The sequence below is a fragment of the Egretta garzetta genome, unplaced genomic scaffold (assembly GCF_000687185.1).
Source record: "Egretta garzetta isolate BGI_Z169 unplaced genomic scaffold, ASM68718v1 scaffold59, whole genome shotgun sequence".
In the NCBI taxonomy this organism is placed as follows: domain Eukaryota; kingdom Metazoa; phylum Chordata; class Aves; order Pelecaniformes; family Ardeidae; genus Egretta; species Egretta garzetta.
The window spans coordinates 309,258-334,937 of NW_009267230.1; the positions used below are offsets into that span (position 1 = coordinate 309,258).

At 44.4% G+C, this 25,680-nt stretch overlaps 1 protein-coding gene across 3 annotated transcripts in view; it reads right to left on the reverse strand.

Annotated features, from left to right (window-relative positions):
- Nucleotides 1-25,680, reverse strand: part of FAM219A (family with sequence similarity 219 member A) — a 101,978-nt gene that overhangs the window by 42,092 nt on the left and 34,206 nt on the right. Inside the window, exons 3-4 of one of the 3 annotated variants that reach the window (XM_035902719.1) lie at nucleotides 23,469-23,648; nucleotides 3,008-3,107 (exon numbers count right to left, since the gene is read on the reverse strand). In XM_035902719.1, coding sequence (XP_035758612.1) covers nucleotides 3,008-3,107; nucleotides 23,469-23,537 — 169 coding nt within the window. In that variant the 5' untranslated portion in view covers nucleotides 23,538-23,648. Of the gene's footprint in view, nucleotides 1-3,007; nucleotides 3,108-3,335; nucleotides 3,575-23,468; nucleotides 23,649-25,680 lie in introns of those variants that run through there. The other 2 variants (XM_035902718.1, XM_035902717.1) reach the window with 2 other exon arrangements.

The window sequence follows — 25,680 nt, forward strand, 5'->3', positions numbered from 1 at the left end:
ATACCCTAGTTGCTACCATCCCCAAGAATGGCTCTGCCAGTTAAGGTACTAAACATTTATGTACTACTTTAACTTTGTCTAGCCTTAAAGAGATTAAAAACCCAATCCAAATCCTGACAAGTTTAATGCAGAAGAGGCAAAAAAATCTAGTTGGGGGAACAAGGGCCAGAGCTTGGAGATGCAAGCCATTAAACTGCTTGAAAATTGTAAAGGCTGGGCGGATCTCAAGAATAATAGCAGCAGGAACTGATGTGGATTAAAGGCATGTTACACTGGCTACAGACAATACCATTACTCTCGTTTTGCCCCAGGTAACCTAGAGCTCATCTGGGTATGGCTAAGAGTAGAGCGTCAATCCAAATGCCACCAGATATATGTTCACCTAATTAAAGAGGCACGCTGCTTCCACAGGCAAAGAGAGGTTCTTGACCAGACTTCTCTCTGGAGACAAGGCAGGAAGATGCTTGTCAGCCTTGCAAGACAATTCCTCTTAAGCACACGTGATTACCTTCATAAGCATATTGTGGTCAGCACTGAGTATTCACTAGGCAGAAGCGCTAGCTGCAAAGGAGGTCCTGGCAATGGTACACCTCTATCTGCCACAAAAGCTGCTCAGACTCTTCCAATACCTCCCTTTGCCTCTTTACTGATGGATAGTAGCATCGAGCAGTGGCTAAGTGAAAATAATTTTCTCTATGTGGAAAAGCAGTTCTGGCAGAAAGACTGATCATTCTGTTGCACCTGACCCTTGGAAAAAAGCTGGTAAGCTCTGCAGAAGTGTGACTATGGCGTATCTTCATGAGTGAGTCCATTTCAGTAATTAGTTACCTTGCAATCACCTAAGGTAACAGGCTGCTTCTTCCTTAGTCACCTCTGTAAATTCTGGTTTACAGCAGATTGAGTTTCTCCTGTTGTATTTTTCTCATTTCTATTTTCCCAGTTTTCATATTTTTTCTCTATGGTATTTCTGAGTCTTTGTCATACTGATGTCTCACAAATATGCTGTGACTAAATTTTCTTTGCCAACTCCTGCTTTTTGTGTCAAAGTCATTAATGAACATATAAATGAAATGACTGCTGGAGAGCTCCATTAGCAATGTCCTTTCTTCTGATATTCTCTCCTTCAACACTACCTGATGTGTTTTGAGTTCCTGGGTTTCTCAATCTACTGGCTTTGCTTAAGCACTTAGTTTATAAAACTGAGGTTTGTTACAGATCTACCTCAAATTAACTTTTCATTTAATTTGCATGAATTGAACTTGTTATCCCTAAATCCAAATCTATTTCCTATGATCAGATCTCCTATAACGTCCTCGTAACTTACCAAAGCCAAGTCTAAAATAACACCATTTCCTGTCATGTTAAGCGAATCTCTGGAGGGTATTTTTATTGCCTAGAAATGCAAGAATATCTCAGACTTACCAATAATAGTAGCAATTGCTCTCCAACCTGATTCCTGATGTTAAATTATCCAAAACAACTATTGCAGTAGTAATTATCTCTCTAATAACATTACAGAACTCTCTTGGCAGTGAAAAAGGATCCTGGTGGCATGCAGCATGCTGGCAGTGACAATCTTTTATCAAACTGTGAATTGTGCTGTCATTAACACATACTGCTGCTCCCTGCCTTTTCCTGAAAAGCAGCTACTGGTTTTAGAGCATTCATGACTACTACTGCAGGACACATATACTGTCCCGATGCACTTGCTCATATCCGCTATCAGTAGCTCATAATTGCTGCATAATCTTCCTGCATTTGCATATCCAACTTTTTGTCTTCTTCTCCCTAGTCTCTCTTTCAGCAAAATCTTGCCTACTTTCTTTTCCTTTGCTGTCTATGGGCCCACTCTGTGACATTCCTTTCTGCACTGCTACGACCAGATTTGTCAGATTATTCAATTTACCACCTACTCAGGCAGAGCCTTGAGGCTTCACAAGTGCTCCCCAGCCTTTTCCTGATGTTTCTTTAAGGCTCCTCTTATAAACGAGACCAACACTGGTGTTTGCAGTAGTAATGCAGGTCCTTGGGTAAAAACTATCTATAGCGAACATCTCTTCGTAATCACACACCAGTGCCCAAACTTTCCCACATTTTCTTCAAACCTTAACTGTCTGCTGACCTTCCCTATCACTCACTTGGTAGGGGACGGAGCTATTCCACTGAACATGTGGGCACCCACTTCTTTCAGAGCCTTCCTCAACATGGCATAGTCACCTTCAATCAGCTCCAGTAGCATCCTCTCAGTATCATTTGTTTTGATGTGAAGGACAAGCAGCAAACTGATTCCTGCTCCTACTGGGAATTTTTCCAGACATAGATTCCCATGTTTTATCCACTGTCTGAGCAAAAAGCACACTGTTCCTTTGACTTGTCCTTTATCAACTTCTTGAGGCTGTGTGGCACAATAGTGGCTCAGGTTTTGGAGGGAGGACAGCCATGTGTGGATTGCTGTCCTCTTGTAAGCATTAGCCTTGCGAGGAAGCAGTGTATTGTGCTAATTGGATGATTCTCCTTCCAGAACTTAGAAAATATTCCTCAGAAATAGCATGAGTACTTGTATGTGAACCTTTATAGACATACAAGCCCTCCATCTCACACTAACACAGCTCTACCTTTTCCTGGAGTGGCCCAAGTCTCTGATCCTTTCCCTTTTGTTTGCAGTGATTCTGTCTTCTTTTTACAGTCTCTCTATATTATCTTTATTCTTCATCTGGCCAGGCCTTGATCTTAGCTTGATAAAAATCTGTAGGTTTAAAAAGCTATGCCTTCCTTTCAAGGTATAGCTTCCTTTGTCTACCACAGCCCAAGATGCAAGGTCCTTACATGTTTGTAGGTCAGTTCCCTCAGCAGCAGAATCACAATGATAAAACTGCTCTCTGAGGTGTTTGAGCCGAGCTGGCATGCTCAGCCACATGCATGGAGATCCGCATACGATCCCATGAGCACCTCACCATATTTCAGACCTTGGATTCAGCCTTTTCACTCTCCATCAGTAAAGACTCACCTAATTTCACTTGAAGTGGGGACGGCTTATAGTTCATGGCTACCGTCTCTCCCTCTCTCGTATCACAATCTCTGTCCGAAATAGATGCAGCTGTTGGATCCTGTTAAGAAAGAAAAGGAAACAAAACGGACTGGTTTAGCTAAAAGTTATGCAGTCTCTTCTCTAATTCTCTGTTAGATGAGTCCATCCCCACGTGCATTCAGAGGGAGCAGAGAACATGCTGGTGTATTGAACAACTGAAAGCCAGGGGCAAAACACAGAACTTTGGAAGCACATTTAGTATGCTAAAAGTACCTCTGGAAATGCCAGATTTCAACATCAGACTTACATGATGGATTATACTGGGAATATAATGTGGATGGTGGGTCATCAGTTCAAATTCAGCCTGGGCTGGCAGTAGTCCCAAACCATTTTCATATGATGACTCTTCAGGTTGTTGTACGAAATGCATTTACAGTTTCAGCCGAGATCCAAGTGAACCCATCAACCTCATGATTAAAACTAAAAAGCTCATGACCACCTATGTGAAAGTCCAGCTCAGAAGGAACGAGGGTTGAATGAGTAGGAGAATTCAATCTCCAGTCCTCTTGGGAGAGGGCTGAAGAAGTCTGTGCTTCCCATGCTGGACCTATTTTGTGGCTAACCAGAAAGATTTAGTTTCAGTATCTGTCAGCACAGCACCTTTCACTGACACTGAAATCCCCCCAAAAACCAAAGCTCCCGCAAAAGAGTCCACTCTATCACACCTACTTGCACACAACCTAATCCAGGTAGTGTTGTACTCTATGGTACAGCACATGAATGGATTCAGAGAGACAAACTACCAATTCAGGCAGTTCTACCACTGCTAAGAACATTTAAAATCCTTTCAGAGCAAACTTCAGACCTGCTGGAACTCTCTCTACTTAGCACCATAGTGAAAATTAAAATTGGTTTTCAAACATATTCACTTAGAGGCTAGGAACTAAACTGAACATGCAGATATATATATACACATGTATGTGTATGTAAGTTTGGATTTATAAAAGTTATCAAGTTGCACAGGGAAAACAAACATCCAATATTAGGTGCAGTATCTGAAAAAATCATTACTTCGTAAGAAATGGAACAAAGCATCAGTAACTAAACACGAGAAAATACCATTTCAAACTGGTGAATTGACACTGTCAACCTCTTGGTTTCTGGAATATGTATTTCGTACACAATTTCTTACAAAAATGCAACCCATCACAGACACCTGTGTGCAAGGCAGAGTCACTGAGCTTCAAAGCAAGGTACCACCGCTCCTTGCTCTCAGTAAAAAAATGCCTCTGTGAGCCACTGTCCCTTCCTCCCCAGTGCCCAACTTCTCTATGCAGTGCACATTAGCTCTTTCTAATACACTATGCTTATGAGATAAAATGTGATTCTTGAATTAGGCTCTATCTTCATAAAACCTGATCAAATAACATATGTAGGGTTATAATGTTTTATCAAAATTCTGCTCCTTCGCACTATCCAGTAGACTTTGACAGTACTTAAAATGGAAGGCGCTTACAAGACTTTGCATTCAATGACCATTAGATGATGCTGAACCATATGCAATTTCTTCTGCTTTCCTCAATGCAGTCACTGCTGCACTTTTTCTCTAATGCAGCAGTTTAATGGCGGGTTAAAAACATTAGAGCAAGTTGCAAACAAACCAGCCAGTCTCCAGGAGAACATAGTTAGGCATAAATGATGAATCATGTGCATTTTAGGTTAAAAATCCTACTTTAATAACACACTAAATGACTAAATTCAGCAGTTGAATGGTAAAAATACAGCAGGTGATATTAAATGAAGCTAAAAGTGAAGTGGTACACAGAAGAAAAACAATTCCAACTTTATAAATGAAAATGATGAGCTGTACTATCACTCAAGGAAGAGATCTTGGATGACAGGTTCCATCAGATGACCAGCTAGACAGACCAGGACTCTTCAGCCAGGGAGATGCAATTGATGGGGACTCTGGGAGAAGTCTAAATAATCCTGAGTGGGGTGAGAAGGTGAGTAAGGATCAGCTAGCCCTTATTTTCTGCAAGCATGAGACACCAAGTGGCAGATAACATGAGCAGCTGGAAACAAATGCAGCACTTCTCCATACAGCCAATGATCTGTTACTGTGGATGCTAAAAGGCATTCCCATGGGCTCAGGAAAGGGTGGGAAAAACGAATGGAAGGAATATCCATCAAATCCAAAAGCCCTGCTTACGGCTCAGGCTGTTCCCAGGCACAGATAGCTGGAGGGGGGGAGCCAGGGAGGCATCACTGCGGGCTCATCCCATTCTTGTCCTCTTGGGGGCACGACACAGGGATAGGTGAGGCTGATAATCTGACTTGGAATAGCAGTCTCTATTTTCTGTGTCAAACCTATTCTATGATCTCAACTGAAGACCAGTTCTTGTAATATAGGATCAGTCTCCAACACACCCTGCTGAAGGGGCTAGACCAGAATGCAGACTGTAGGAAAGGATATTCATGGGAATGGCCAGATAATACAAAGGACATGGCTAAAACCTCACCAAGAGGGATACGTAAGGTGGTAAGCAGCACCCCCAGAGTCCAGGCTACTGGATGGCAACCTTTTCTCTGACAGTCTGGGAAAAGGCAGGATACAGCCGTTTTTAAGGACCATAACTCCAAGAGCTGGATGCTTCCTAGTGCTACACAAAAACAAGTCCTTGGAGAGCCAATCTGCTGGTTGGAGGAAGGCATGGGAGCAGACATATTACAGTAAAGGACACGGTGCGATGCCCACATCCTGATGCTGGTGCAGCCCAGCACAGAGCCACGTGAGCTCACAGCCAGAACTTCACATGGCAGAGAAAGGGCCTGGCCTCTCACACTAGCTCCAGTTCATGCTGTTAAAATTACACTTAAACTCTTGAAATAAAAGTCAGCCCTTATTTTTCTCAGAAGCTGATGTGCTGACAGTAGCTTTTCCTTGTGGGTAACCTGCCAGTGACATTAGACATCCATTTGCACCAAAAGAGGGAAGGGAGAAATGTTCTGAGGTGCCTTTGAAGATTTTGACTCTGATCCTGGACCAGAGGACTCAGCTGGAGCAATCTCAAAGCTGGGCTCTAGACCAAACAAATAGAAAAAGCTTCCTAGACCTCCAGAGAAAACAAAGACTATTTTCAAGGAGCAATGCATTCCATCCTGTCTTAGACACTCATCTTAAAGGAGACGGATCCATCCCTAGAGATGTGTCTCCCTCTGGCTGCTGACTACAGAGGAGGCCTGGCAACTGGTGGAGACTGCACCCCTAGCTCTGACACTGGAGGTGAGAATGATGAAGGACACAGCAGCAAAGTCCATAATAACATCAGTCCACACCAGGAATTAATCTCCAAGGTTTGGAGCAACACTTTTCTGCCAGCAGCATGGCACCTCTACAGCAGACCCACAGGGGAACGTGTTCTAGCTGCATGACACACCCGTGACTGGCACAGAAGGACCACAAAGCACCAGCAGAGTCTGGGTGACCACAGCTGCAAGCACAGGCCAGGCCCACTCCCTCCAGTGAGTGAAATGGATGCAAAAAGAAACCAAGCTGGACCAGTGACAGCATCCCCAGGGGCAAAACTGCAGAAATGCACAGGACTCCACAGTAACAACCCCGGCTGCAAGAACGACAGCATTCCCACAGCAGCTCGGCTGGAGCCGCCTCTTTGCACGAACAGGCTTTGCTCTGTGCATACTGAACAGGTGCATTTCTCTCTAGCTCATCCACCCAGAGAAACACTTACTTGACTAATTAGCCTTTTGCTTGTGAATGCCTACGAGCACACTGAGACTCACCGCAGGCTTTCGCTATCGGAATTCACTTGGTGATTTTGTCCTTTTTTTATAAGCCTCCCTAAAATGTTGCATTCAGCTCCGACCCCAGCGTCAAAACCTCATCTATGTGGTGAGACCGGTACCAGGCCAGATGATGTGATTTCTCTCTGCTCGCTGCAGGGGAACACAGCACTCCCAAACAAAAGACAAGTGCTGAGATGTGGCTGCCTGGGCTCTAAGTGGCTATGGGAACTTAATACATTTAAGGGATTTTTTGTTCCTGAGGCCTCCTTGTGCCTTCATTCCTTGGGAAAAAATACATTCAGTCAGGCCACTGCATGAATGTTTGGCTTGGTCGGAGTTTAATCACAGTTTTCTCCCCACATGCTCACAGCTTAATTGGGCATGGGCAACCACAGCATTTAACGGTGGGGTGGTTCCTTACTAGTTTTTTTTTTTCTGTAGGCTCAACACAATGGACCTTGAAAACTGCCCTCCTGCTAGGTACAGACGTGTCCTACGGTGTGTACCATGTGCCATTTCTGAACACTAGTGAGCCCTCATCGAGCAGGAGTGCTGTGAATCCTTGGTATGCAGGGGCACAGAGAGAAGCTGAAACCACTTTAAACTGAAATCAGGGGTTTAAGGAAGACAGTATGCTCAGCAGGGTTTTTAGTCTTTCTCTTTCTTCAAATCCCCCCTTTCCTTTTTGCAGTACTGAGCAAGAAGCACAGCATCTGCCATAATGCACCCGGTCAATAGCCTTTTTACTCGTTGCCTACCTCCCCCAATAACCCACACTGACCACAGAGGGGAAATAGCCCCAGCCAGCCAGCGAACTGTCCAGTCACACCCTGAGCAACGGAGCTGAGTGCTAGGTACAAAGGTACCCTTGTAGCACCTTGGAAAATGCTGCTTCCTTTGCCTTCCTTCACAGTCAACAACTTCTGACATCTTGCAAGCCTAACAAGCCCCTGCTTTCCACCCTGCAAATCCTGTGGGACCCCACTGCATGTGGAAGGGAATGGGCACACACAGTTTCTGTAGCCTCCCAGCTGCCCCTTAAAAACATAGCTGGAATGAGGGATGTCTCTATCTGCCCACCCTTCCCAATCCTAAAAAAAAGTCATTTTTATAGCCCAAAGAAAATGTTCTCCACTCTGCTGTCTGTGGGAAATTCTATGATCATTAAAGCAGCTCTACTTTTTGATAAAAGCCGGGGCGGGGTGGTGGTGGTGGGCGATTGCCCTTACCCTCTAATCTCAAGGAAAGACCTAATATACAGGGCTTTACACACCACTTCTCTCCATAGTCCAGTGGCTTTGGTCTGATCATCATCAGCTGAATCAGTACGAGCTGACTGCTCAGGAGTATCACGCAGCTGCCTTTGCCTCTCTCCTGTACCAGCTGATGATGTGCTTGCTGTCTTCTGTCCAACTTAAAAGATGCTGGAAAGTCTCAATACCAACACGTGTGTCACAGCCTACAGTGAGCACTTGCAGCTCAGCAGACTCCTGCTTTCTGAAGCTGCATGTGTGGATCACACACTGCAAACAAATGCTAACAAAAAAGACAAGCCCAAGTGTTTTGCTTCTTTTCCACATCGAGCACTGAGTCTGGAAAATTTCATAGATGTTCTGTGCATGAAAGACTGACTTAGTGAGCAGAAAAACTAGTGAGAAACGACATTCACCCCAAATACAGCGGGTACATTCGGGTCACCGATAAGTTTCTATCATTCACATGTTGTCATCCCAGACTCTTGGGCCAGAACATTGCTCCTGCTAATAAATATTTATGCCTTCAGTCTCTCTACCCTGGGAACAGAAAATCCTACGCCATTTGCAGATTCCCTCTGCCTCAATCTGTACTGCACTAGGTTACCCTGAGAAACGCAGCTGTATGCAGCAGGTTTCTGGGGAGGGGGCTCTGATGTGCACAGGTGGGTATGTAAAAGCATGATCTCACAGTGTTTTGGACAACAGACCTCTGCAACCTCTAGGTATCACTATAATATAGACATGAAATATCTATGAACATAAAGTGCTTAAAAAACCCCAAACACTGGGAACAAAACCACTGGGAACCAGGATGGGCATAGTCTTTCCGTGTGAGAAATGGCAAAAAAGGAGAGGCTGAAAGGCTGTGAAAATTATTGTGGATCAAGATGAATCCACCATATAGATGAACAATGGTCAGTAAAAGCATGTTCAGCAAGAGAAAGGAAAGCGTCACAGGGGGGTGCATGGGAGGAATGGAACCTGCAAACCTCACAAAAGACTCTCTCATGCTCTCCTCCACATCCCTCAGGCTTTAGCTTAAACATACAGTTTTGGAGCCCATTATTTCAAGGAAGATGTAATCCCCTCAGCAGTCCTATAGATAAAAGCCAGAAGCTACAACCGTCCAGGAACACTGGAAGAATGGAGTTGTTCAGAGAAGAAAGGGGAAGACAGGGATACAATAGCTGTCTTCAGATACAGAAAGGGCTGCCACAGAGGAAAAGGGAGTAATTTTTTTTTTTTATGTTTCTGATCACCAGAATAAGAAACGATTACCTTAAATTGCAGCAGGGTTGCAAGGAATTATCAGAGAAAACTGCAGAGGTAAGGCTAAGGAGCTGTGCATTTGCCTGATGAAGTTGTGGAATTGCTGTTGCAAGCCCAGGTTAGAAACTGATCTGTCAGAGAGGAAGTCAACAGAGCAGATCCAGTTTTTGAGGCAGCCTGATCTGGATTTGGATCAAGCTGATAAGGTCCCTGATCTTCTTAGGTCCCTTTTCCTCATCTGTCTTAAGAGGAGAGGATCCTGCTTCTAAGCCACATCCATTTAGGCAGGACACCAGTTTATCCTGGGAATGAGAGGTTCTCCAAACTCCCCTATCCACTGCCAAGGACCATGGCTGGCCTTCACCTTGTCTCTAAGTGAGCTGAAGAAAAAACCTTTTTCCTAAGTCTCACATCCAGACTCACATGGTGACCACAGCAGAAGGCTCCCAGGAAGATGTGGTTGTCATTTTTCATCAACATGTGCACACTCCTGGATCCAGAGTGCTAACCGCTCATCTCAGCACCACCATCCAGTACCAAAGGGAAAATAAGTGGCATTTTGGTGACACAGCGACTGATGCACTGAAATACACTCTGATAGCTTCTGAGTCAGTTTCAACAATGCAGTAAACAACAACTGTTTATTGACTTTCTACTAGCTCTGCCAATGCACCAGTTACAACATTGCTGTTTTTCTTTTCTGAGCAACTGCTGAACAGATCTTATTTAACAGTAACAAATTAGGCCTACAATATCCACAACAAGATCCAGATTTTGAACCCGATTAATTTATAGTTGTAAGACAAACTGGTATTTTGAAGACATTTTTTTCAGCAATTGAAAAGCCAACAGTGTTAATATTCCTGCACGATTAAAACCTCAAGTCACATTAATTAAATTGAACAAGAATGTCACTGAAATTACTTTTTACTGTGTACACCTGCAGTCGGTACAACTCACTGGCAAGCAATGAGGAGTTCAGATCTTTGCTTTGTTTCCAATGGGGAAAGTAGAAAAGTGCCAGCCTGCCTGTGTGTGCCGCAGTCCTTGTGCTGAAATGCTCCTTGGAGCCCCGGGCCACAAAGGGTCTGCCCGACCGCCACATTCATGCTGAACAAAATGCAGCAAACAGAAAGGCGTAAGCTGTGGAAAGGGAACAAGACGTTTCAGAGGTCTGTTTTCCTAATCAAAAATGGCATTTGCAGCACAGGGAAGAAAGTCTCTTTTTTTAGATGATGATGTATGACTAATCCTGGGAGTCTACGGTAACAGAGGAAGCACCAACTCAGTAAGTAGACCAAATACTTTGGGAAAGCAACTGAGGGACAAGGAAGAAAAATGGGAGTAATTACATGATTTCTGTTAAGATTTTGCTCCGAGAAACCAGCAGCACAAGCAGCCCCCGGTCCTTTCCTTTCAATCGTGATAGAGTATATTTAACACTGTATTTCCCTCCAGGCTCTTCTCACGCACATAAGCCATCACTATTATCACATGCATTTATAGGTTTGGTATCTTGTACTAACTTTACATGAGTAAATTGGATCATTAACATTGCAGATTAGACAAATGCCACACTGCACTCTCCACTGCCTGCAGCACTTGCCAAGCGGCTGGCATGCAATAACTATTTAAAACCAGCTATTAACTAGGTATGTTTTCAGGATGCTTCAATACTAAAACATTTCCTTCCTTGTAAAGGATATATACATGAAGGCATTATACCTTTCCTTTTGTACTTCTGATTATACAGCCACCGCTCTGAGGTGCAACATGAGACATAGGAGTATTTAAGGCAATAAAGCATCACAAATTCCTTGGTAGTTACTGTAAGAGTCAGTTTAGCAACCAGCATCTGGCCAAACCAGGATCTCAAAAACCCCCAAACAACTTTACAAATGCTCTTTAAAACTCGACTCATGAGGGAGGATACCCTCAAAATGATTAAAAATTGAGAAATGTATCAGAGCCAAGGTCACATTGTGTTTGAAGGATGGAGGCAGGAACAGGAGCCCGGGTTCTTGGCTACGTGCTGTAGCTGAATCCTACAGAAAATTGCAGTGCTCTGCACAGCCCTAGTGCTGCCCATAAGGGACCACAGTGGGGCCTTGTAGTGGTTGAATTCATGCTCGTCGGTTAGCGTTTAGAGCTTCTTTCAAAGGTGTGTCCCACCTTTACTCCTTCAAGGCTTTCAAGGAGCCTCACCAAGAGGGAAAGTCTATTTTCAAACAGAGAGTTGAGTTTTCCACCTGAAATGAAGATGACCAGAGACTCTCCCACATGGTGGAGAGGAACTGTGATTGCTTCCCATGGACAACTCCAACACATGGAGAAACTGGCTCAGAAAATGTAAGACAAGTGGTGCCATCACTGCTGAAATACCATGGTCATGGGCACATACAGAACGGTTTACAGATCCTCTCCGCATGCAGCTAGGCTGTTCCAGCCATACATGAAAGACGAGATCAAAGTTTGCCTGAAGGAAGCACTGAAAATGTTGGCTGGTTCTGGCAGATACTGCAGAAATTATATATTCTGACAAAAATGTCCCAGCACAATACAACTGACACTAGGAGAGTCCTGTTCCAGTGATGTAAGTTTCCTCCAACGTCCTGGACATTGGATAATTGCTTTCATAGGCCGTGGACTGGATCCAGCGTGGCAAATATGACATTACTAAGCTTTCAGAGCCTCTGGCTGTAAGAACAATGGCAGGAAAAGCTGGGACGGCTCCACATCCATACCTTTCAACAGACGAAGGGCTCCAATCAGTGGTTCAATGTCAAAGCTATTACTACCATACCTCTGGGACCACTCGTTCTTTTCCAGTTAGCAGTTAGGATGCTTTTTTTAAGAAAGGCAGCTGATTTTTACATGTTCAACTCCTATTCGTGCAAGATGAATGATGCCTTGCTTTTTCCTCCTGGAATACCCCTGGCACCTTTAATACAACCCCTCAGATCCTTTTCTGAGCTGTTTGATTACTTCTCCTGTTTGCTCCTTCTTCAACAATCATTTTTCATCCTGCCTTTCTCCTGCATCTAGTAAACCCCCCTTCTCCCAAAAATCAGGGGTGTCTGGCTCTGCAGGCTCTCTGACTGATGTCTCAAGTCAACAAGACAACCCACACAATGGACAATGACACCTGGCGAGTGTCATCTTGATGTCAGACATTTCTGGAATGAAAATGAGATGTGTGCAGACTGCAGAACTTTTTTTCAGCCTCTGGATTCATGTTGAAAACACAGGATGCCCTCTCCATCACTTACCTACTTCATGTTTGACAGGTCTATTGCCTTCAACCCAGGGCACCCTGGGCAGGGTATTTGCCGTCCATATAAGCTGAGTTTGTACACCTGCACTTTATTCAGCCTGCACTCACAACCAAGGGCATGGATGGAACTTCTAAGTGCTTCCAGCAGGGAAACACTGCACCTCCCTTCAGGTACTCAGCCAAAACTGGCTCAGGAAAGAGATAAAGTCAGCAGCATGGAAATCTCAAGCATGCAGCACCCTGCTTTCTAGGGAAGCTGAAGAACTGGGAATACTGTGTAGCAAACGCAGTGAAAATGTTGACGGAAGAGCAAATACCTGTGAATTTGTCCAAGACCAAAGCTACCTCTGGTCCCAGGAAGGAGGGATGCTGAGAAAACTGAGGAAACAGGCTGTAAGCGGGATCCAAACAAAGCCCTGAAGAAGCACTGTGGGGGGCCGAACACTCTGGGATGGAGGTTTCAAGAGATTTCTCAGGAATAATAATGGATGCCTGGCAGCACTCAAAGCTCTTTTAACAAATATAAAAACATAGACTCTTCCAACATAACCCAAAAGATGAGCAGCTGCCCCAGGTTCACACACCAAGCGTGTCTGTCACACTGCAGCCAGGTGGGGATCTAGGCGGTGGACACCAGCTTAGCTTGGATGGAGCAGGGGACTCTGCCTCATCCCCACCTGGAGCTGCCTCCTGACCCCACGACCCAGGCTGGTGGGTTCAGCCAGGATCTTGGTGGGTAATGGTAATGGCTTTGAGAGGACAGCACTGGGCAGGCAGGACTGCTCTTGTCCTCACCTCACCATGCTCAGGGTGGCCACCTGTTCAAAGTCTCCAGTATATTGCTGTGAGCATGGCCTGAGAGGTCACTTGCCCATCCTGCAAATGTGGATCTCAGCATGAAAACCTTACCCGTTTCTCTTCCCTAGTAGCGAAAACAAAGCCACCAAGCTGAGTGCTCAGCAGCCCTTTTCTCTTTAGCCCAATGCTTTCAACTTGTCCCAAGAGATGGAGAGCTCAGTCATCAGATTTCCATATTTATGAGAGAGTTTCTGTTTAGCCAAGCTTGTGACAGAAATAACCCCATAAACAGCAGTAGGAGCAGCAGCACGGCAAACATGTCTGAGGGGCGGGGATGCGAAAGCTGAGGGAGATCTCAAGTCGCTCTCTACCTTGGCACAGCTTTCTAGCCCTGCGCGAGAAATTGTGAGGGCACAAATAATTTTGTCTTCTAAAAATAAGAGCTCATCTCGCCCCCGCCCCCCACGCCTGCGTTGCCGTGACTAATTAGCATCCAGGGGGATAGAGATTCTCCTCTGATAAAGCGCTGTTTGGCTCCAATCTCCCTTGACACCTTTGTATTAGAAATATCCTCATTATGTGACTAATCAGGGAAGCTGAGACGAAGGCGCAGGAGCTGACTTAAAGGGAAATCGCTGATTTTTATAAACGTGGTTTATAAATTATTCTGTCTCCAAAGGGCAGGGATGCTTCTTCCCCTCCCGTTCCTGAAAAAAAGTACAAAATTGAGGTCCCTGGAGAAAAACCTATTCTTATTATCAGAAGTGGCAGCTTTTATCATCTCCCCTATTTGCTGAGCTTGCTCCCAACTCCCTTGGTAATTGCAGGGTTGCAGGTTTTGCACTGGAGAGCCTGTCAGCCCCACATCGCCCGCTGGGGCTGGGCTCAGGAAGGTGTCTGACGGCCCCAGCGCTGCCAGACGCTGCGGATGGGAAGTGACAAGCCTGGTTACTGTTTTACCACGTTGAGCTTAAAAGTCAGCAGCACACAAAATGCCAGCCACATTCCCATCCGTCCCTCGAGAGCATCTGATGATATTTAGTGCTGTTATCTTTCATGTAGCACAGTGGGCTGAGCAAAGACCAGAGCATACCTTAAATATTTAGAGGTAAACTGGGCTTGGCAGGAGCTTTCTGAAATAAAGGTAAGCAGACACCATTTAGCAGCACAAGGAGAGCGTTTTTAGAGGAGAATTGGTTTCCCCTCTGTGCTCTCTTGCAATGGAGCTGGTTTCTATCCAGCTCCAGCTTGTCTCCTCGGCCTCCCATTGACAGCACCAGAAAGAGATATCGGGCCAGACGGCTTCCGCCTCGCTTCTGCTTTGAAGGCAGCCCCTTCATCAGCCGAAATCAAGCCATCTGTCCCCAGCCCCCTTCAAGGAGTCGCACCAGATTGCGGAGCACAGGAGGAAGCACCACATGAGGTGGGAACAGGAGGTCGAGGGAGCTCATTGCATGCACAGAAAGCCAAACCAGATCCCTGTTTAAGCTGGGAAGGGAGATAAAAGGGTGACCGTAGCACCAGCGCTCTCTGGGACAGGCTCAGGCACATGCACACCACTCTCGCTCTTTATTCAGCTCCCTCCGGGCTGCTGCTCCTTCTGCTGTGGAGACACGGACCAGCCCCAAAGCCACGTGCCAGGGCTCCCGAAGGTCTGGCTGGAAGGCAGACTGCTGTGAGCCATGGAGGGTTTTGCCTGCTTTGCTTGCTGAGTGTGACTGCCCAAATCTTTGCATTTTGACAGTTTTTTTCATTTGCCAAATGTCTGCTCTTTGGGTGAAATTTTGCACTCTGGACATTTCTCTCAGCCTGATTTGAAATACATACATATTTTTATGTATATATTCTTATATGTATATATATTTATATATTATATATATTATCTACATATTAAAAAACTTTTTTTTGTGTTGGGGTGCGGTGCTGGGAACAAATTTTGTCACCCTGAGCCTTTGCGACTAACTGATATTTCTCTCAGCATCTGAAGTCTGGGGCTGATGAGGGCAGCAGACTGGCAGGGGATGAGCAGGGGGGGAAGGCTGGGTCTGCCAGGACTAGAGCTGGCTGGAGAAGGGGATGTGGGAAACAGACTGGATGGGTAGTCAGTAGGGGAAATAGGAAGGCCTGAAGGATGTTCCTAGAAGAACATGTCCAAGAAGACAAGGAAGAGACAGGACAGTGACAGTGAAAGGCCATCAGGAATAAAAGCACTAGAGGACACAGCTGTCAGACATCTGTGATACGATGTTCCTCCAATGCTCTGTGGGACATGAAGGACAACAACCGACCATTACTGTTACTTCCCCAGCTGGTCCCAGACTACCTTTGAGTGAAGCTCCAGAAGCCTTCTTGCAACGAAGGGATGTAGGAACCTAACTAGATCCACGGCCTGAACTCAGCTAAGGCTGGTGGCATGGAGCAATGTGCTCAAACGTCCCAGAGCCATGCTGGTGCTGCTGTGCCAGGCCATGATGGCTTTTCCTTACAGTCCATTTTCCTCTGTTAAAACTGCAGGGAACTGACATTAGAAAAAAAACGTGAGGGCTGGTTTGCCAAGCTCTCAAATACAGCCTAATTTGAGCCCCTGTAACCTGTATGCTACAAAACTGTCTTTAATGACATACTCATGTACACCCTTTCCCTTGATAGTTTGTGAGCCAGCATGACCTATGTTGGAGATGAGTCAGGGTTACACAAAGAAGGAACAGAAGCCCAAGTACGTGATTTCTTGCAGAAATTGCAAGTCACATAGGGAACAGGGGAGCAGAGCACACAGGAGAAAAGATGATCTTGTGGTCATACAGTGTGGGCCTGTCCTAGAGAACTGGGACCTTTATGCTCTTACATGAGATGTGCAAAGTCTCTAAAACCAGATTACGCGCCAAGGGTCACTAATAAGGTCTCACTCCTCTGCTGGGCTCCTGGATCACAGCCCTGATTTCTGAGTGCTTACAAATGCTACCAAAGTGAGCAGGAGCTGTGCTTTGAGTAGGTGAAAAGATAGGAATGATCTTCTGGCCTTAATCCGTCTCTGTCTCAAGCCCTTATCTATCCAGCCACAAGCTCATGAGAGAGAAGGAAGGGACTTTGAAAGGACTAGGGGAATCTGGTAAGGCTTTCTAATCCATCCCCTTACCTAGCAGTAGGGCTGCAGAGATGAACAGGGACTTTGTGAAGTGCTCAGACACTACCTGTCGTGCCAAAAGCCATTAAAGAGCCCACAGAATTACTTGCTTGGCCATCAGAGGAATTTTGGTTGTATGCCTTTTTTCATCTTGTCTGTGCATGGCTCTGCCATGTCTTTCTGTATCCCACAGACCTATCCTTCGCCCTGATGCACTGGTGGGTCTTGCAACCCTATCTGGAACACTGCCAGTTTCCTCACCCCACTGTCTGTACAGCCGTTCTCCACAGAGAGCTGGGAGAGTGGGAGCACTAGGTGAAGTAAGAGCAAGGGAACTATTATAACAAATCAGAGTAGCAGCCCTGATCTTTACATTGATCTTACCAAAGGCCTGTGCTCCTTTACCCCAAACAAGGTAAGAAATCTCTTTTGGGGTGACCTGATGCTTGGGAAAGTTCCCTTTCAAGCCTAAGTAATCAGAGGGCTGCCAGAGGTGCTGAAAAAAGAAAATCTATTCCTTCTCATACCCTATATTTTTACTTTGGCATAGAACCCTGCATCCTCCTTATCCATTAATTGTCTTTTGCTAGTGCGTCCATAAGCTGTAGGAATGGATTCGCATCCCAGCCTCTTCCCCTCACCTCACTGACTCAGCTTTGGGATCAGTGTCTTTCACTCCCACTAAGTTCTTAATGTCTTATGTTTTGGAGTAGGAGTTTGGGTATCTGCTAACCCCTTATCTCTTTTTTTTACCTCCTTGATTACTTCCCACCTCCTAGCGTGTCCCCTAGTATTTGCTTCTTCAGGCAGAAAGAATCTCAGTCTTTTCACTGTTTCTTTCTTTCTTGTTACAGACCCCCAAACTCTTCCTGATTCCACAATATCCTTTTTAGGATGGGTGATCAGAAACACACACCATGTCCCAGGCAACGTACTACTGATTTAGAATGGCTTCACAGTTTTTTTTTGTCTGCATTTTAATCTCCCCAAACTTTTGTTTGCCTTTTTGTCTCTGTCGCCACACGGCACAGATGGCTTCATTTGTGTTCCCTGCAGTGATGCTAAGTTCTTTTCCCCGTGTCTCAGCTTTTCTACCTTCCTTTTCATCTTTGAAAGTGTTTTTGCAGGAGAGGTCTAAATCATTATCCCCTATTTTATATTTGGGAAAACTGAGATCCAGAGAAGGGAAGCTGCTCAACACAAGAGCAGGAAAGCTGAGTCTTCCTCCAGGATTCTGTCCCCTGCAACAAGAGCATCTTCATAAATGCATTTCTACTGAATACATTTAATAGTATGCACCAGAAAGTGGTAAGTACCAATATTACGCTTCAAACTACACTGCAGGGGAAAAAAGTGGTCAGGAGCTGCAGTTCCAAGACTATATTACAGTCCTGAAATGGTCCCTTCCTGCAAGCATTTGATATTGTGAGAAAATTACATAAACAAATCACAAGTCTCACAGGCCAGACCGTTCCCTAGACATTTTAAAGGTTGGTCTCAGTATACAGGCTTGTTTCTTCATCCTGTCATCTTCCTTTTCCAGCAAAATGTTTTTTCCAGAATTGCCTTGTGAACGGCTTCATGCTCTTTGCTCAGTTAATTTTCTCAGGAACTTACTCCTTTCTCATTATCATCCAAACTACAGTAATTCAGATGGAGCTTCCCAATGTTTCAATTATGTCACACATCCCTGATCAATGAGAAGAGTTGCCTCTCTACCAGCCTCTCACATCTGACAATTTCTTCTCCCTGTGAGCCTCATTCATATAAGCAGCTTGCAATTAAAAGGGGAAAAGCAACATGTGATGTTAAAAAGCAAATAAAAACTCCACAACTTTCTCAGATGTAAGTTTGGAGGCTAAGTCCACATTTGTGCCTTTTTCTTCCGCTGTGCACAGTGTGTATAGGAAAGTGGAGACCAGAGAAGAGTCAACAAAACTAAGAACAGGATCTTCTGCAAGGGTTTCAATTTGGTTTGTAAGTTGCCTATAGAATTAATACAAGGGGAAGCATTAAGAAGACCTCTCATTTCCTATGGAGCCTTTTAGCTTCTCCTTACAGGAGAGATGATTCATGTAAAGTTTCTGTAAGAAAGGTCCCTTGAGCCTGGTTCTACCTCTTTGTCTTCACAGCTTTCAGTTAACACTGCGGGTGGGCACAGAAACACTTTCAGCTCATTATCCTCTTTTCAAATACTAGTGGACATAAGATATTTGGCTGAAAGAGCCCTTTGTAGATCTTTTAAATTCCATTATCATTAAGAAGACAGGCATGGGAAAGAGATACTGTTTTCCTTACCTATTAGTTCCATCTTCTGCAGGGCAGAAGCAGCTTTCTGCATTAATTTAAGGTTTGCAACATCTGTGCTGCTGGAAAAAGCTATCTGAAATGTAAATCTTCAAAGCAATGATAGATTGAAGCTGCGCTCGGGCACTTGACTTATGGAGGCACCAATCAGGAACGTTACTGGCTCAAATATCCAGAGCCTCCCAATGAAATAAAAAATGGTAAATAAATTGAAGTCTCTCTGGGTGATCGTTCTCATTATGTGGCTATAGAAGATAACGAGAGAATCACTGAAGAAAGGTTGTCATTAGCTGTTAATTGAAGGCACTTTCAGAAATTGCTGCTTGAACCTGAAAGACTGACTACCTTTCTAACCACTACCTAATGTGTATGTTAGAGCGGTATTAAAGCAAGTCTCATTAGGTCCCTGCCCCCAGCACCACAGCTCAGAGAGAGCTTCTGATGCTTTAGATGAAACTCGTGTTTTAAAAAGCTCATCTACATATAGCCTAACCCCTGGGCATATCTTCGGCATACTTTACTGCATACAGATCTATCTAAACTGATGCTCACGTTGTGCAAACACAAGATACCTAAGTGCATTGTAACAACCTTCAAAAGAGGCAGCAGAGTCCTGGTCCATTACGATGTATAATCACATAATGTACCAATGTCACAAATTATGATTAGTCTGTAAGCTAAGTGCCGCTATCTCCGGACATGACTTTAGGCTCGCTTGCTCTTTACTGCTCTTTCACATACCTTATTTTGCTCTTACCGTCTTCCTCTCCTTATTCCCAAACCTTTTATTTTCACTCACTGATGCGAGCCCCTTAGTCTTGAAGAGGGTCTCCATTTCTAGGTGAGACATCTCACTTCCCATGAAGCAGCCAGCCTCTACCCTACCTGTAACCTGTGCTCTAATCTGACAAAACTTGCAGGCTTTCAATTTGCTTTAAACTGATTACGTTTCCATTTAAATTCTTCTCTGTCTCTACAATTGTTGAAGCAAAAATCCATCTTGTATCTACTTTACATCTAAAGCAATATTTTCAATCTAAGTTTCAGGAGCATCTATCAGATCTGGAAATTGTGCATCATCACAAAAGCTTGTGTAAAGTGCCTGCAGAACCACAGCTTTTTATTGAGGGGTGTGATGTGGAGTGATCCCAAGACAGCACACAGAGGTGGCCTGAGCCCAACAGAACAGGGTCAACAGAAACAGAAATAGGGTCACAGCCAGAAAACACCCAAACAACTCAAGTGGTTCCTCTTTGCCAACAATTTAATTGTAATCTGTGCTTCACCTAGTTTGCACAGCCAGTAGGATAAATATCATATGCCCAGAATGACCTTGAGACTGCACTATGTTTAATCACAGAGTAGCTGGTGTACCCTGCCTCTATCTGTTTTTTTATGCTCCCACTTCTGCAGTATTTGCAAACAGCTGAAGCAGAGCAATAGTCAACACCAAGTATACACCTGTGCTTACACAAGGAAAAGTAATTCACATGAATTTCCCACCTCAGTCATTTCAGAGTTATCAAGAAGCTGTGAACTCTTTCCTGTTTGCAGGAGAGCTAATAGACTTTAACATAGCAAAATTAAATTATTCTGCTCTTACACTATGTAAAATCCCTGCAGAATTGCTTTGAGCAGAAAAGGATATTAAATTGCACAAACAGTACAGTTTAGGGCCATTTACTCCAACTGCTCCAAGGGCTTTTCAGATATAACAAGTCCCCCAGCTATAATGGGGCTGGGTTCAGGGAATTTGTGACTGCTTTTGAAGTTTCCAAACCCATCTGTACAGCTGAACTCCAGTTTGAGCTGCTAGTTCTCAGGTCCAGCTGTGGTATCAGTCAAATTACAGAGGTAGCTGCTTCCTGCCATCATGCCCACGATAATCCTGAGGTGTTGAGTGACCCATGCACAAAAAGACAACATGTGGCATCTTAATTATACAGGAGCCACACCAACCAGATTTTCATTTACAACCATGCCCAGCACTTTGAATTCAGACGCTCCTGCTCATCCTGCATAAATGTTTTGGCAATTGTTCTGTATTTCCATTGCACCGGTGGGTATCCAATTGCATTAACATGCCATGTTTTAAACCCAGAAATTAAAAGTACACCAAGTAGAACAGGAGCTGGTATTGTGGTTCATACAGAGCCAAGATGTATCTCTCAAAAGCATGGCCGTGTGGAGAGCACAGACGCTGAAGCTGCATTCTCCCCCCACTTCATTTTAACTCCTCACTGTCTCTACACCATGCTGCATCCAGCAAGAGCTGTACTGTATGGCTTTTCCTGAAGAACATAATTTCCCAAAGGCCTCCAGAAGAAGCCTAGGTCTGGTACCATCAATACAGTTTAGAGGAGGTAATTATCACAGTGAAGGTGTTTTCTTATGGGAGCAGAATCCAGCTCACTAACAATCAGCAAACAGGGTTTCTTACTGAGCCCCTGGAAAAAGGACCTCCTGCTCCTTCTGTCACTGTGACTCCTTGAAACTCCTACCTACAGATGATCGATAAAAAGAGTTTGGAAAATCACTTTCCCATCGCATCCCCACAGAGAGCACGAACTAATAGAGGCAGATGAACACAAACCAGTCTACAATAATGACTTGAATTAAGACCGCAGCTATTCAGACGAGCCTCTTACTACAAACGCAATGCATTCCCCCTTCAACCGCAAACAACTGCCAGGCTGACAAGTCATTCACCCACAAATTGTGCCATTTGCTCACAGTATGTTTTTGTATTTCTTCCACCACTTACAACAGCGCAGTTCAGCTGGCAGCCCGGGCTGGCATGCTGCTTCTTCCTTGGAAGAGGCGGGGCATGGCACTCCTGGCAGCACAGGCTGCCTTATCGCCTGGTGCCTCCTCAAGACTGTGGTGCTCACCAGCCCAGAGTGCCCAAGCAGCTGCTGCAGACCCAGGAGGGACGGAGTGAGGTTTGGGATCCCACCACTCCTTGCACACACACGCAGCCCAGCGCACGCTGCTGGAGCCATGACCACATCAGCTGGCCCTCCAAGGCAGGATCCAGCTCCGCAATGCCACTGCAGCTGGGCTACGCAATTCACGGATTCTGCTGGCACAGCAGAAGGAGGGGGTTGGTGCATCTCATGTCATATTCAAGATGACTGGCACAAAAAACACTGCAGGTGAAAAAAATAGACTCTCTAAGCATGAGACTCCTACATCTATTTAAGTCTGTGAGGTGAGTAAGCGTCCACACATCTCTGCAATGTGAAGGCTCATCCCTGCTTCAGAATCAGGAGATTAAATGTTACCTGAGCATGCTTGGTATTTTATATGCAAACTATTACATGGTCCAAACATCATTTCTTCTTTTTAATAAAACTTCCTCAGTTGAGACAATGGAGGGAAGGAAGTTTCAAGATCCGAAACAAGTATCTTTGACATAACTGCACTCAGTACCTCCCTTGGAAAATTATTTCCAGATGGAGGAACTTTACATTTCCATTCAGATCTCTCCAGACGAACGTGTTGCACCAGCACTGAGATTTAAGAAAAAAAGTCAATACTGTGATTCCCTTGTTTTAAAAGGAAAAATTTAAAGGGGAGAGAGGCAAGACTCAGTGCAGAATGACTGGAGCAACACTATACTTACACTGCAACAAAAACAGCAAAGTCTTACTCGAGCCCTGTCAAGATACAGGATTTAAGAACAAACAAGCCACACCAGGATGGAAGAGGCTGCTTTCGTCCCAGCCAGCGCAAGAGCCATCTGTTACGTGATTCACTTATGTTGTTGGAGTAACAATTCCGCAGCTGTTCTCCATGAATTAAAAAGAAAGTACAAATCTATAAAAGAATCATGTGTGTTTCAGAAGATGGTTAAAGAGACTCTATTTCTTTTTGCTGCATTTCAAAAAAATACAAGGAGGGAAATGCCACTGGCAAATTCCTCTTCTTTCTCAGGAGAAAACAGGAAAGCACATCACTTTAATCCAAAACACACCAGTAGTCTTCTACATCTTATAACCCATGGAATTTAATTTAACACATATTATATCCTGTAACGGATCATTTGAGAACTGTATTAAGGTATTGAACCCTGCCTGCTAAGTATACCTCCCACACAAACTACAGACACATTCAGAGTTGAAGACCCTGAATATTATGTGTTATCTGCAGAGGTGGAAGTAAGTGAAATGAAGCGTAAGGACCTCGTAGCTCTTCCCCAGCAAAAGAACCGCTTATCTAGAGCTCTTCTTTTTAGTCAAAGTGAAAGCGCCTCTCCCGTTTCTGTTTATTTCAATGCCTAGGGCAAGTCTCATGCAAACTGGCACCTATTCAAATCCTGTAGGAGGACAAGATGTCAGTTTTAATGTCCTGTGCCCAAGCCAACTAACGTAATTACTGAAGACCCTACTCAAACCGTCTCTGACGGCATCTGAAATGCCCTTGGCTCCCAGTGCATCGAGCAGACGATGAAGAGTCTGTATTCAGACTGCTGGCTCAAGATGTCAATCTCAGCCAGTGTGATGACTTCTTTTCAAGAGCCAGGACATGACAGCTTTAGACAGTGAGTACCCTGGATTGTTCACTGCTTTCTTGAACCTAGAGGCACATGGTCCCAATTTCTACCTGCTCCTGTGTAGCTTCAGCTTGTTTCTTCCTCTGCCAGCTGTGACATTGCCACTCTCGTTTCTCCATGACCACTGTGATGAATCACTGATGGCTGAAGGTGTGCCCCACAGCCTTTCATTAGTACAGCCAGCACAGCATCTTCATAAAGCAGCAAACTCAGACCATCAGGATGCAACTCTGCATAAGGAAAGGGATTAAAATCCAAGCACAATGGTGGAACACACAAACTCTAAATTACAATTGCTATTATTCTTCCCTGTACAGAAATCTACATATAATTTTTTTTTTACCCTGCAGGTACCAAACCCATGACTGAAACTAATTAAATGTAGTCCCTTCAGGAATGGTGCCTAATAGATCTTGGTAAAGAAAAGATAAATTACTTTCCATTTAAACCAGGCTAATATGGAAAAGCCTGGGAATGTTAAAAAAAATAATAAACATAGAAGAATGTAATAATGATTTTATTTTTTCAAAAACCTAAACCCTTCTGCTTTTAAGAGACTGTCCTCTCAACTTTATGGACTCACAGAACATTACTGGATGTGTAGGCTGTGCAGCACCATAAACTCTAAAGATCAGGGCTGCTGCTCCAGGCTAATAGTGTAATTTTCCACTGGATGGTTTTCATTTACAATTCACCTATTGTATCTGGAAGTCTAATTGTAGCCAAGTACATTTTTGGGTTGTTCAAGGTATAATAAAGAATCAAACAGCTTAGAAAGGCAGCTTTAACTTTATAATTAGAAACATTTGCTATTTTAGGTGGCTTCTCCCAAACATGTTTGTAAGTTCCCTATTATACCTTTCAGCATGTTGTAAAAATAAATTATGACAAGCTGCACAGTGATTCACAGATACAATAAGAAACAGGGAAGAGAGAAAATACACAGAAGGAGTCTGGATAAACCTGAGACAGCAGAGTATCTGGATATTCATAAACAAAGTGTTTTCCCGTAGGAGGGAGGATAGACAAGGAGTGTCTGCATTTGATTCCCAAGAGGCTCATTAAACACGAGGTGAAAACGGAAATCGGTCCCCATTTCCCCACGTACGAGATGTGAGTAGGTTTATCAGTAGATTTCAGAGGCACACACAAATGCTGTGCATTGGTAGCCACCATCCCAGGGTAACCTGGCAGGTACTAGCTGCTGGAACAGCTAGAGATGCTCCTCCAACCGCGTCACGGCCCCAGTTAATCCTAACATTCCAGACCCTTTAGCGCTGCTGGCAGCAACCCAGGCTCTCCTAGGAAATGTGATTGACGGCATCCTGTAGGGCCGGGGGCAAGGCAGCCCATCCTGAAGAGCCATGCAGTCCCTTCGAGTTAAACATTAACATGTGAACACAGATCTATGGCTAGTAAGGAACAGTAAGTTCACCGCCCTCGGGGATAGCCAACACTGCTTTCCTTTGCAGCTAGTTTGGCGAAATCAACAGCAATATTAGTACAAGGTGTGTGTTTCACAAGTAATTTTTTATATGGGCTCTGATATAGCAGAATTTGGTCTTCATGAAAATCCATGGTTTTCTGTTCAAACAGCTTTGTAATGACTCTTAGTTATTGTCTTTGCTGGACTGGAACTGGCAGTTCAAATGTGAAAGGTTTTCTACCATCTCAACAGTTCTCCGACTCCACCATTTGCCTCCTTGAGGAGGACTATGAAGACCATGCTAGGGAAGACACAGGAAACCTAAGTTTGAACTTAAAAGGCTCAGTGTCATTTGTTCCAAGATTAGTGCAAGGGGCATAAACAGGTGGTAGAATGAAAAGATGAGTTTTCTTTAACTTTATGGAATTTAAGACTTAACCCTTTTCTACTTGTTGCCCCTAAACTGCATGTTAAGGACCAGTGCTGAGCAGCAAGCATTTCTGATTGCTGTATTTTCTGCCCTGTATCAATGCAAGTTATTTGTTTCTTTAGAATGTACAAGGCTATGATTGCCTTTCCAGAATATTCAAGCAAGCACCACACATCAACTCTTCTAAACTCTCTTCTGCTGCTAGCGCAGTTTGGATGTTGCTACAAGCATCCTGAATTACTTGGGTGATACAGACAAACCCTCCTTAAAGCCGTGTGTCACAAATACCCTGTGAACAGTCACAAAAAGGAGGTCAGGAATCTACTAAAAAAGGAAAGCAGAGCTGGACATATGTACAAGATCGGACACCACCTCTTCCAAGAAGTTCTTTTGTGGCTGGGGAAAA